Source organism: Puntigrus tetrazona, chromosome 9, assembly GCF_018831695.1.
Source record: "Puntigrus tetrazona isolate hp1 chromosome 9, ASM1883169v1, whole genome shotgun sequence".
NCBI classification, from domain to species: Eukaryota; Metazoa; Chordata; class Actinopteri; order Cypriniformes; family Cyprinidae; genus Puntigrus; species Puntigrus tetrazona.
Window position 1 is genome coordinate 4,909,363 of NC_056707.1, and position 13,714 is coordinate 4,923,076.

Below are 13,714 nucleotides of genomic sequence, written 5' to 3' on the forward strand. Positions count from 1 at the left end.
AAAATTTACTTTAAATAATATTTCACACTGTAGCAGTCTTTACTGTATTTTTTATCAATTAATTGAACAGTAGCATCCATAAAAAATTAAACTGACTTACTGACAAAAGTTATTTATATCTGTGATCTATTTTGCATCCTAATTAGTTTGTTTGGAACATATTTAATTTATGTTCCCGTCTACATAATCTATCCGTTTAGCTTTATATAATCATTGGTAATGACTTTTTAATGAAAGTTTTTATGTTTCTTTCTCCAGATAATCAGCTCTTGGCTGCACTCTCATCCTGCTGAACTTTGTCTCATTAAACAATGAAAAAACAGATGGCCATTGAAACAGTTAAAGGTTCTGTAAGTGTATATGTGGCAGTGTGGAGATGATGACCTCACTCAGCGTTCCTCTGCTCTATTGTTACCCGGCATGACACATTTCCTGCTCTCGCCAACCCAAACACCTTTCCAAGAGCTGACAATCACACACGCGCGCTCGCTCACACGCACATACGAGCATATTGCAGCCTAGGAGGACAGTGTAACAATGATCCCTTGCAGTCCTCTGTCCCCGCGGCTATAATCAGTCACACAGGCTGCAACATGCCTCGCTCTAACTGAGGATCTTACTTGGGAAGCTGACGGAAGTCACCGGAATAATCCTCATATTTGTAGTTGACCACATGCCAGTCGGAGATGTAAGACTTGATGCACTGTAACAATAGCAATAACATCATTAACGTCATTAGCATTACCTTTGGCATATGCAACTCTACACAAGTATTCACACAAACTCTTTTCACTAAAAGGGTGAATTTGTAAAAGTTTGCTAAGGTGAATTAGACCTGAGATCCAGCAGCTGTGGCGCTCAAGCGGCAGACGTGGGTTCATTTCTGAACTGCAACGTGTTATGATAGCTATGCATTGAAGGGGGACTCCAAAATGGCGCTAAAGTGAAGTTTGAATTAAGTCATTATTTTTGTTTTCTTTCTGTACAAAAAATATTCTAGTAGCTTCATAATGTTACGGTTGAACCACTGATGGCAGATGGAGCATTCAGACGAGGTCTTTCGGACTTTTCTGGACCTTGACAGTCGTAATTGTTTGGCACTCAATGGGACATTGACAAGCCTCTCGGATTTTAAATTGTGTTTCAAGGACTAACAAAGCTTTTATGGATTTGGACCAACATGACATTATCCCTTAATGATACAACATCAATGACAACGACTTTAATTTGGGCACTTATAATGTATTAATATGCATGTTAGCGAATTACAATTTGAATGTTACCTAAAATAAAATAGTGGAAACTATTTAAGGAGGGTGAAATAAGATCCGAACGATTCGCAAACTGGATTCAAACCTGAGCACCACAGCTCAAATGATCTGAAACCACATCCTTGACTGCTTTTCTGCTTTCTGACAGGAAAGGAAATGCAACAGCATTACTATTTTTGAGTCACCGTTTTATGCAAAGTCAACCTGTGCTCAAAAAGACCTCATTTATTTCCTCGATCCTTTGCTCTCCGTCCAATCTGATTTTTTTAGGAAGAGCAGAAAGGAGATGAAAGGCAGGGGCAGGAAAACCCATTTCTCAAAGGCAAATGTGTGTGTTTTTTTTGCATAGATCAAAAACAAAAAACCAAAAGTGAAACCACTCAATATTTAAACACACAACATCAGCACAATATTTGCATAAAGCTGATGGTGAATGTTAAAAAGCACGCTCCCGTATACTCGAACAATCCAACATTTTAGGCATCAAAGATTCACTACAAAAGAGTCACAGAAAAATATATGCCTCATGTTTGACCAAATTCTAGGGAAGCATACATGCCTTCTGTCGTCTGACTGATAGCTTACACCTTTTTTTGTAAGACAAATGCCTTTAATACAATTGTAATGGTCAAAATGTAAAATATTTCATGATTATTAAATTAAACATAAAAATAAACTCTTAATTGTTAGTAATATTACACAAGACGAGCATCTACTGGACTGAAGCAGCTTGAGTCTCCATTTAATGCTTACTGCATAAATTAAATACAGATTAACCTTTATTAAAGCTGTGGTGTTGTTTGATTAGCACACCAAACAGAAGTAAGTATTTCTAGGCTACCGTCTCTTTAAGACTAAATGCACAGACCTAATGCTCACATACATTCCTTTTTTTTCTTAGTCAGCTGTATACTTTAATTTAAGAAGTGGACATCACCTACTTTGTTGTCCAGAATATTTTCCAAGCGTGTATTTTGGGTAAACCAGGGCCGGGTTATGTAAATTTCTAGGTTTGTGATGTCACCAACCCGGGATGTAGCTCATTAAAGTCCCTACCTAAGACAATTTTTCTTTTAAACCATACTGATAGTAATAGAAATTCTATTACTAATAACAATATAAAACGCACAAACAATTAATGAGCTGATGGGTTAATGAATATTAATCACGCTGCCTGCATTAGCGCAAAATAAATTTGCTGAAAACTAATGATAATCAGAGAACCCGGCAGTTCTTAAAGTGAGTAAATATATATCCATTCTATTGTTATACTTTGCCTTCAAATCACAACAAAACACAAGAATATATTAGCCATTGGATAACATTTAGTCACGCAGAGTGTATTAAACAAACAATTTGATATGATCCATCAGGCTTTTGACTATTTTTTGTGTGTTCATCTCTTAATGATCATTGTATTGTAAAATCTGCAGGGCTTTGACAGTAAAACCAAGCATTTAAAAACCATTTATTTTATAAATATCAGCGACAACTGATATTTAAATGCATTTTATGCAAGTAGTCTGCTACAGTTTTACGTTACAATCTACCAAAACTGAGGTGTTTTATACCGAGCCTGATGTATTAAAAACATACACGCATACGCTAAAATGCCAAGACAAACATCTTTACGTATCTGACTATTTATATGTCAGGCTTTATGGACTTAACATGACAAAAGGTGTAAGGGGAAATGTCAATGATATATGTATTTTATTAGGCATCCCTTTTGAAGGCGGCTTCTCTTGTGTACACAGCAGACGGAGGTGAAGCTCACTAGCTTTTGAAAGCTCACATTAAACCATCTGTTGAATATATTCGACTGGAGAGCAGCCACGAGTCTGCCAGTAACATCAGTGCGTTTGTGTGTGCGTCTATGCTCAAATAGTTGGGGAGTATCCCATGAGTTTATACCTATCCGGCAGCGAGTCTTATAAAGAATTGGGAATATGTGCAGAACAATGGAGCACTATTCTCCTCGCAGCTAGGAGTGAGTGCGTTACGTGAAATGAAGGTCAATCTCGGACAAAGTCCTCTCTGTAAGCAACAGAGGAAATCCTCAGAGTGCAGTAAGTATGTGTGAGGATGTCAAATGTTCGAATACTGTTAAAGAACAATAGGAGCTGTGCTTTTTCTGTATTAAACACGACCGAGAGGATAAGTCAAAGAGACCGTAGAGTTAAGGATTCAAAAGAAGTGCTCTGAAGTGTGTGTGTTTTACCTCTTGTACAAACAGACTCTGTGCTTCTCTCAGTGCATGTGGAGGAATGGAGGGGTAGAACGTCCGGATCTGTCGTGGCAGTGTACACACCTGCAGAAGAAAAACACCGTTATAATCAAATCTATACAAGCTGTAATCACATAATGAGGACCAGACACGAGTATTTAGAAGTTACAACAGTGATCGATCCGGAAAACGATGAATCGCATGTTTCTTTTTGGTCTGATTGGTTACGGCCACATCCCGGGTGATGTCTTGAGGTCTGATTGGGTTAGTGTTGGGGCAGCGTGTCGATTTACCGACCTCGTCCCACGGCATGATACGTACCAACAAGTACATATCACCGCAGTTCCAAAACCTTTTATTCCTTTTCACACAAATGTACAGCATCTTGATTAATAAGTGTGAGTTAGTTGAGAGATGTGGAGCTCAGGTTTGAATCCCGTGTAACTAAAGTTCGCCAAAACAGTTCAATCCTGCGTAAAAGGAAGTTGAAATGACACGGGTACATCGACAAATGTGTTTTTATTTCAGTCGTGCAACATTATGGGGTATTAGGGTTGGATTTGGTGTAGGGCATATTTCCAACACGATAGAGCATTAACTTTTAGCGACAGTCCCCAGATATTTAATGAGTTTAAGGTGTAAATTAAATAACCTCAAACACTGGTGAACCATCATTTTAATTCATCTTAAAAATACATTTTAATTCATCTTACACATCAGCATGAATCAAATTTGTCTCATGACTGACACTGAAACTTTCTTTGTTCATGCAAATAAATCCGCAGTTTCAGTATGACTTTGAAAAGAATGACTTTTGTTCTGTATATCTCCAGCAGAGTGGGAGTTTTCTTGTTAAAGAAACCGGACAAACAGAGTGGCGGGATGAGCTCGAACCCAGTTTCACAGAAAAAAAAACCCCAGACAGGACTCACACAGAAAGGTTCAGTTCTTATAAACACACAAACTCCATCCAACCGGCCAATAACAGCATGAAAGAGGTCAAGCTTTGGCTGGTTTGCATGACTCATTTGACTGTAGATAACTGAAAAAACTGACTGCAAAAAGCATCTTTCTCCACTGAAAGGGAGTCAATAATTCAAGCACATGTGAGATGAATGCTAAACTACCAAATTAACCTCCAGCAAACAGCTAATCAGTGTGCTGCACAAACTTCTGTTTAACCAATAAGAATGCATTCTCACACAGTAGCATTTCAAGAAAATTAACCTGCCAATTACTAATAACCATTTAACAAAAACTAAAACCATTAAAAATTATTTCATTATTTGAAACAAAATATATACCGAAAATAATTGAATCAGGCAACATTTCTGATTTTTGTTCAACTTACGTGAATAACTAACCTAAAAACTAAAACTAAAAGCTATATAGACATTTTTAAAAATTAACTAATAAAAATATCAAACAACAAAATTAATAAAACTTATATAAAATGTATAATTAATTAAACTTATAAAATAAAAAGAATACAAATGAATACTAAAATGTCAAACTGTCAAACTATAATTCTATATCAGTTATATAATACAACACAGCTAATAATCAAACATTCATATTCCAATTAATTTTTGGTGGCCAATTAATCTTTTGCTTCCTTTTTTCATTTATGCCAAATGAAAAATGCCAACAAAGTCCACTGAGATGAAATGTATAAATAGTCTGTTTACCACTAATGCTCTTGTTATATTTAGAAGGAAACTGTCTATGTCACCAGGGTCAGTGGGTCTCAGAACCAGCGGAAAATGGCGGTAATAGCATTCCAAAGAAAAAACACACAATAGAGTCCTCCTGTTCCCAAACTTCCTTTCCTGAAGCCCTCACTTCCTCCTGAAAAGATGCTAATCGCAGAGGGTGAGAGGAGAGGAGTATGACTGGTCGTAGTCATCCAGGAGCCGAAACTTTACGAGCTAATGAAGATACAGGCAGTGCTTTGAAGACCTGTGTCGTAACCTAAAAGGTCACAGGTTCAAGGCAAGGCAAGCTCACAAAGGCACGTCTGATGTTCCGAGATTAGCAGATTAGCGGCGCGTCAGGAACTTTAAGATGGTAAACATGTTGGTCTGTAGAGGAACAATCAGGCAAAGCAGTGTCACGGCAATACATTCAATCAGTAATAAATCATAAATACGAACCTTTACAAACGCTAACAACATTGTCTAGATTCATTTTCTGATTTATTACTGCCATTTAAAATGTTTATTTGCAGATTATTTATTTGCACAAATAGCCTTGTGAAGACATACATATCACTCTCATTTGAGAAAGTTATCAGAATGGAGATGGAAAATGCCAAAATTAAATCTCAGGTTAAAGGCAGGATTATCAACTAGTGGTTGAACTAGGTATTGCAGTCCAAAATTCAAAATATTAGAGAGGGTTTTTTTTTTTTTTTTTTTTTTTTTTAACCAGGCCCCTTCTTCACAGACTTAAAGCACATACAGGTTGCCAGATTGACCACACCAACAGCAACGAGCCCACATGACGAGAAATGAAATGTATTTTCCCCCAACTGGCAACCCGGGGGCTGAAATACAAATGGATAAACTGACAGCGAGCGGGTTTCACAAACCAAAAGAGGCCGACATTCTGGCCCGGAACACAAAAGACAAAAACTGACTTTAGCATTGTTTTTCAGATAAACAAGTATGTTAATATTGCATGTTTCTTACATATCTGCTAAAATATTATGCCATGGTGGCATGTGTTAAAGGAAGTTCACCAAAAAACGAAAATTCAGTCATTAAGACTACTTACCCTAAAGTCATAACTTAGACTTATAAAATCTTTGTTCATCTTAGCAACACAAATTTTTGTGTGAAAAAAAAAAATGTAAACATTAATTTTTCAGCAATTTTTTCTTTTCCGTGTCACAAAAAAAGAAAAGGCATTATTTATTTATTTATTTTTTCAGTTGAAGTTGCATGGACTGTCCTCACAGTTTGATTTAATCAAAAATATCTTAATTTGTGCTCCGAATATTAAGGAGTTTGGATTGAGGTTTGCGTGAACTACCTGTGTATTGGCAGTAATAAGCGTAAAATAACTCTAGTGAGAAAACGAAATGTATTCTTACCTTTGAGATTTAGGTGCAAACGGATGTAAGGCTGTCCCCTTGGAGCAGTTAAAGTGCTCTGGTGATAGAGCAGTACACTGTGATCTCAGATCCTGGGTTATCTTAATCAGGAAATGAGTCTGTGAACTTTTGCCGCCTGGCTAATTAACCATCACGCTGTCAAAAACCCACTTTTGCCGTCTCGTCCTGAGAGTGATTACCAGGAGCATTTCTGTAAAGCTTTCTTAGTTCACACATAACGTGTTCACGTCTTTTGCTGCGTCTGTCATGTCGTCATTGACATGTGACATACAGCATCATATGCATAATTTGACTGACATTCATAAGCCAGAGTACAGCGTCCATTTTGCATACAGTTTTTAGAATAATATAAATAAATTCCAATTGAATGTGTAGTAAGGTGAGTTGCTGCTGTTGGGCAGGAGATGATGTTCTGATGTAGCACGTCTATGGACAGCAGAAACCGTGTGCTTTCTAGAGGATTTAGTACTGTCAAGTGGACTCTGTGCGCAGCTGTGACTGTCAAGACAGCTGTTTACTATACTTGCTTATTGTATGATAGCCTTGAACCTTTTTTTCCTGAGAGCCATGTCTCCAGCTGTAGAGTGTGAAGACAGTCGGTGACTCGGAGAAACAACACCAGACGCTGAGAGAGAGGAGGCCGGGAACATCTGCTCTGCCGGTCAGGATCTCACTGGAATGTGTCAGTGTGCCCCGATCATAGATCAGGACGGACAGAGCCTGGTGTCGTGAGATCTGTGGCTCTTATTGTTCATAGTTTAAAGCTAAAATGTGTCGTCATATTTCAATGCTACTTCCTGTCAAGAGTTGAATACTCAGAGACAACGACACATGGGCCATCAGTAGGTTGACGTTCTGACGAATGTAAACACTGGATCTGGGACCGGTTTCCCCAGCTCTGGGTAAACGACAACTTAACATGTATTTTACAACTTACACATTATTAAATATGTTGTTGACACATAACTCTATGTATAAACAAACTTTTTTTTTGAGAAATAGGTCACCCAATGGAGGGAGAGGGGCGGGATGAGCAGAGCTCATTAGCATTTAAAGGGACATGCACCGAAACGGCTGGCTTGTGAACAGTGCTGTTTTCGACAAGGTAAAAAGAGAGAGTGATGTATTCCAGCTGTCGCAGTATTTAAAGCTTAGTGTGAGCACATTTTAAGACAGGAAAGGACATCAGAGTGACGTTTAGAGCCGCCCATCACTGTTCACATTTTTAGGTAAGACCACAATAAAAAAACATTTAAATGGAAAGTCATGGATAATCTGACCTGAAAATCCTCCAGAGGAAACTGCAGCATGTCCCTGAGTCCATCGCTGAGGATCTGAGTCTTCCTCTGCACCAGCACACCCTCATAGTCCAGAGGCTCCACCACACGCGGCTTCACCTAAAAACACACACGCACTAATTCAGAATTCTGATACTGCAATATGTTATAGGACCCTGGACCACAAAACCAGCCATAAGGGTCTGTTTTTCAAAACAGAGATTTACACATGAAAGCTGAATAAACAGTTTTCCCATTGATGTATGGTTTACTAGGATAGGACTACATTTGGGAAAGATACCATTTTTTGGAAAATTAGGAATCTGAGGGCGTAAAATATTGTAAGTACTGTTAAATATTCATAAAATCACCTTTAAAGTTGTCCAAATGAATCCTTAGCAAGGAACATTACTAATCAAAAGTTTTGATATATTTGCAGTAGAAATATGAATATATACAGTACAGTACGAAAAAGTACAAAATACGGAACATGACCTTTACTTAATGTCCTAACGATTGGCAAAAATAATTCTGACCCATACAATGTATTTTTGGCTACTTCTAAAAATATACCCATGCTACATAAGACTTTACTTAAGATTGTGTGCTCCAGGGCCACATTTAGTAATTAGAAGAGAAAAGAAAGTTAATATTATTTCCTAAATATTACTTTTTGAAAACCACAAGCTTAAGACCTTAAGGCACCTTCAGAAACTGCATTGAGATAATACCCGTTTCTAAACAGACGCAACGGTGTTAAATGAGAATATATTATCTAAATAAAATGTCAAAGAAACTTTCACTTTGCTAATACTCTTTCTGTAATAAAATAAATCCGAGATCTCTAAAGAAAATGATTGCTGGATGAGGATTCTAGTAATAGGTTTCCACTGACATAGGAGGAATCTGGGAGTGGAGTGTGTGTGTGTGTGTGTGTGTGTGTGTGTGTGTGTGTGTATAAGACTAAGTGAGATAACACAGTCCACTCACACATCTGGGAGTGATATTGGCAAAATGACCTCAGATGCAGATCTCCAAGGAGACTGTGTTTTTTGATGATGATATCATAACTGGATAGACCAATCAAAGACCAGAATCTCACCCAAACCCAAAGAACACCAGCTCTACAGACTGTACGACAGATTAAAGCCTCCAGACACCACATAAAACCAGCAGCGTGTGTGTGTGTGTGTGTGTCATGAGCACGCAGACTCTCAACAATCAGTGTGAGCCAAGCTTACTGGAAACATGTGCGCGTGGTGACATATCTTCAAAACGATAATACATTGCTTTTGCACATTTTCCAAGTGTCCAGTGAGCAATGCTAAACGTGTGTTTAGTTTCATCTGAAACAGCTGAAAATATGAATATACATATTTAGTTCTGAAAATTAAACATCCAATGAGTGACATTAAATTGTTAACGCTGTGGTATTTAAAAAAATTATGTACCGCCTCAACAAAAACATATTTGCTAAAAGAAGTCATTTTATTTTGTTTCTGCAAGTTTTTGAGCTCTTTTATCATGACTTGTGTTTTACGGGGCTTTGCATCACAACTTCAGCGCTCTACCGGGTGAGCTACCAAGCAAGTTTACTACGGCAGAAAATACTCACATATAGAGCTGAACACTGAAATTGTTAGTTTACAAATCATGCTCTATGGTTAAAGTGGTTTGAGGTCATAATAGGTTGTCCAAACAAAAATGGGTCTATTGTTTTTTTCCAATGATTCCAAAGAAAACAGCAGAGAAACGCTGTCCAGTAAAATGAAATGTGTGTATGTGAGAGTTAATATTCGCATTTCAAACATTCAGCAGTTTAATCTTTAACAAATATATGAGATACCTGACTTACAGTCATATGACTGACAGGTGATTTTATTATCGCTGATGAAACTAACTGCACAAAACTAACTCGTTCTAGAGCAATTTCAGAGAGTAATGACCTACACAGACAGACAACTTTCACGTGTTTTCACTTTTCAGTAGCGTCAATGACGGGGACCGTTTCACAGTAGTGTGGCTTTTACATTAACAAGTTAAAAATGGCGATCACTAATTGTATTTTGAATGGTCCTGTGATGCAAGTACATTTGTAGAGGCACAATTATTTAATTTCACTTCTTAATAAACATACTGTGAAAGTGTGTACATATTACAAACACAAAGAAAAGCTAAATGTTATATATATATGGAGTATAGTATTTCACAGCATGTGTAGAAACACAGATGGCAAACACACACACACACACACACACACCTGTATTTATTTCTGGGAACATGAATAGGACAGTGTTTGCACAGTTGTGTTGTGTTCAAAATGGCATTAGAGTAATGCATCTATTACTGGGGCTGCACTTATTCTGTACACACATTTGTACCAAGTGGGCTCATTCTGACAAAATCTCCTGTCAGGGAGATATTCCTGGTACAGGGATATTTCAGGGACAAAAATAGCTTTTTATAAGAGTTTGTACTACTCTAAATACTACTAAGAATGTAGCATTTAAAGACTAACTGCATCTAGACACAACAGATGCCTGTAATGTCCAAGCTAAGCAAACTTTCAATATTTTACCTGCGCACCAATCGAAACACACACACACACACACAGTGACAGAGCAGTCTGATAGAACAGCTGTGAATGTGTGTTTTTTCTTTACACTGCTGCGCTCTGAAATATCCAGTCACACTCCAACTGAACAGAACAGGCCCACAAATCACAGCACACTGCATCCAAAGTAAAGTTCATAAGTCAGTAGAACAGCAGAACATATTGGACTAAAGCGACATCGGGAAAGACATGCACGTGTGAGATGATGGAAGCTTGTGTGATCTCCACACGAATCATCTCAGCGCATTAATCTCTCTCTTAGGAGCAGTGCACTCTCCGCTTTAAAGCAAACGGCCTGAAAGCTGAGCTCAGCTCTATTGTGTGTGTGCAGCAATAGAAACACAGGAGAAAGATACAGTATGTGGGCAGTGGCAGTCGGGTGTGTGTGTGTGTGTGTGTGTGTGACAGACAAAGTGAACCTGCGATCATGCTGAAAGAGACATTTGAGACGTTTCTTCAACCCTTATGAACCACCGTGATTCTATCCCTGAACTCTATTGTTTAAAAGTTTGGGGTCAGTGCACTTTTTTTAATAGTTTTAAAATGTTTCTTATGTTCATTTATTTGGTCAACATATTTAAGTACCTTAAAATGTCATTCATGTCACACAGTTCTTCGCAAATCATGTTATAATTGCTGCTCAAGAATTTTTTTTCTTCTTATTATCAAAGTTAAAAACAGTTGCCTAATATAAAGTGGGCCTGGCTAATATTCAGCAAGAATTAATTAAATTGACACCGAAGTTACAGTGTTACAAAATATTTCAACGTTGTTCTCTTGAACTAGAACTTTATTTTAATCAAAAACTAGTGCTAAAAAGGATTCGAAAAGTCTTTAACTGCTGGATACTTACATTTAAATTGAGCTTAAACTTTCCCCCAAACTTCACTGTGTAGGTACCGTGTAGATACCAAAGTATATGAATACAGTATCATACAGAAGCATATCAATTTTATATATCATAGCATGATCTTCTGACATCATTGTGCCACTATTGTAGGAACAAAGGGCATAATCAACAATCCTTCAGTCACAACCACACCTCTGTTTTTATGAAGTTTTTATGTTTTAACTTAACTTTCACTTCAACGGTCATAAAAAATAAATAAAAAATACACTGTATGGTAAGGTTCACTGGTTAATTTTTAGTTAACAACTTGGTTAACTAACAAGGACAATGATTGAACAGTTCTTCAGCATTTACTAATGCATTATTAAAATCAGAAGTTGTGCTTTTTAAAACTATGAATTCAAATGAACTAACAGTGAACGACTGCATTGTGATTAACTAACATTAAAAAAAGATGAATACTGTAATAAATGTAATGTTCGTTGTTATTAAATAAAAATCATCCTGACTGTCATAAAGTTACTCTTCCACTTCTCTCACGCGAAAGCATCTGTGATCAGACACTGACCTTCCCCTGAGGACCAGCACCGTCCTGCTCTTCCTCCAGCACAGGAACATATTTAAACTGCTGAGGAGACTCGATCACCAGCTCCTTCTTGGGCGCTTTCCCCGTCTTGCCCTGCATGGCTACAAACCCTTTCTGTCAGATAAGCTCTCCTCATCCGTGCGCCTGCGGAGCGACACGAATCACAGCGCTCCTCTCAAGATCCCAGACGGCAGGCAGATCTCAGCATGTCCAGCAGCCTGCTGCTCTCTCCAAAACACACACGCTCACACACTGGACGCAAGCCTCAGCTCACGCTCCGAGCGGAGAGAGACGCCCCTCCTACACCCGCTCGCTGGTTCCTCCCCCCCCCCGTCAGACAGCCTCACGGGATCCACCTGCACGCCAGTCAGGGGGTCCTGACACACACACACACACAAGTCTGGTCAGCTATCCTTGTGGGCACTCTCCATAGGCGTAATGGTTTTTATACTGTACAGACTGTTATCAAAAAAAGTGATTTATTACCTTCTTTGGCCATGGGGACCACCGTGATACGAGTCCCCATGAGTCGGTGTGTATTCACACAAACACACACACATTCCACGACAGACACCCGACAGGAAAGCTTCACCCTCAGACGCTGCTCCTCCATAAACCTCTTAAAGGAAAGCCACGTTTTAAGTGCTTCATTAAGATGGATCTCCTCGAATTCCTCAAAGGAATCCCCCACAAAAAGAGTATAAGGCTGGACAATAAACGTGCAGAGATCAGATCATTCGGTCTTGGAGAAATAAATTGGAAATGTTGGCCATTCTTTGCCATCTTGATAACTGAAGTAGGGTCGTTATTGTTAACTAAAAATAAAACAAAGCATTACAAATCTGGCAACATTACTGTATGAAATATAAAAAGGACACTGTAATAGGAGTAGACTATGCATGCCCTAATCTTAACTAGTGCTGTCAAGCAATTAAAATAATGCAAAATAAAAGCTTTTTTGTTTACACAATATATGTATGTGTACTGCCCTATTATCTATATATTTAAGAACAATGTGTTATGTTTATGTGCCATATATTTACGTTAGTGCTGACTAAAAATCCAATCAGATTAAAAACATGAAAAAATAAAAGTTATTTGAAAATCTAGAATATAACTACAGTATGATGTCTCTATAGGAACTATAGGAAGAGTCTGTTTCTCAGGAGACGAATCCATTTTTTTTTTTTTCACTCATTGTTGTCTGGGAGAAACGAGCGAGATGTCAGATAACGCCTTTGTGATTGTTCTTTCCTGTAGGCAGGATTGAGAGAGGGTTTTCTTAGCTTAGAAGCACTCTTTACTGTTCAGATAAGGCCTGAATGCAAAGAAACAGCTTAAAGATTAAAGATCAGTTTAAGATTCTTAATCACTAAAGACAAACCTAATGTGACGCGCCAAGTCAAGTACCTATTCATTTTGGGAAACTTTTACTTTACTACATTCCAAAGCATAATTATCACTCTAAAAATCAACTCATGGATGTCTGATTTGTGAATGAGCAAAGAATCTGTTGAATTGATTGAACGTTGCAATAAGCCATCCATTTGCGAACTGAACTAATTTAACCACAGCTGTGCTTGCGTCAAAACCTCAGTGATTCAGGGTTTGTGTCTGACTCAGAATGAATCAAGAACTGGGACATCCTCTGTGTGTGCACAAAATTAAGCAACATTCATACTTTTAGTGCAGTATTAGGGTAACTACACTCAATTTGTGTACCTCATCCACTGATAATGTGTGTGTGTGTGTGTGTGTGTGTGTGTGTGACAGA

At 38.0% G+C, this 13,714-nt stretch overlaps 1 protein-coding gene across 8 annotated transcripts in view; it reads right to left on the minus strand.

Moving 5' to 3' along the window:
- Positions 1–12,194, minus strand: part of zmp:0000001200 (dedicator of cytokinesis protein 9) — a 51,365-nt gene extending 39,171 nt beyond the window's left edge. For 5 of the 8 annotated variants that reach the window (XM_043248851.1, XM_043248850.1, XM_043248848.1 and 2 more), the window contains exons 1-4: positions 11,923–12,193; positions 7,894–8,010; positions 3,493–3,582; positions 621–703 (exon numbers count right to left, since the gene is read on the minus strand). In XM_043248851.1, the coding sequence (XP_043104786.1) occupies positions 621–703; positions 3,493–3,582; positions 7,894–8,010; positions 11,923–12,039 (407 nt within the window). In that variant the 5' untranslated portion in view covers positions 12,040–12,193. Of the gene's footprint in view, positions 1–620; positions 704–3,492; positions 3,583–7,893; positions 8,011–11,922 lie in introns of all 8 variants that reach the window. The other 3 variants (XM_043248849.1, XM_043248845.1, XM_043248844.1) reach the window with 1 other exon arrangement.
- Between the last annotated feature and the right edge of the window lie 1,520 nt (positions 12,195–13,714).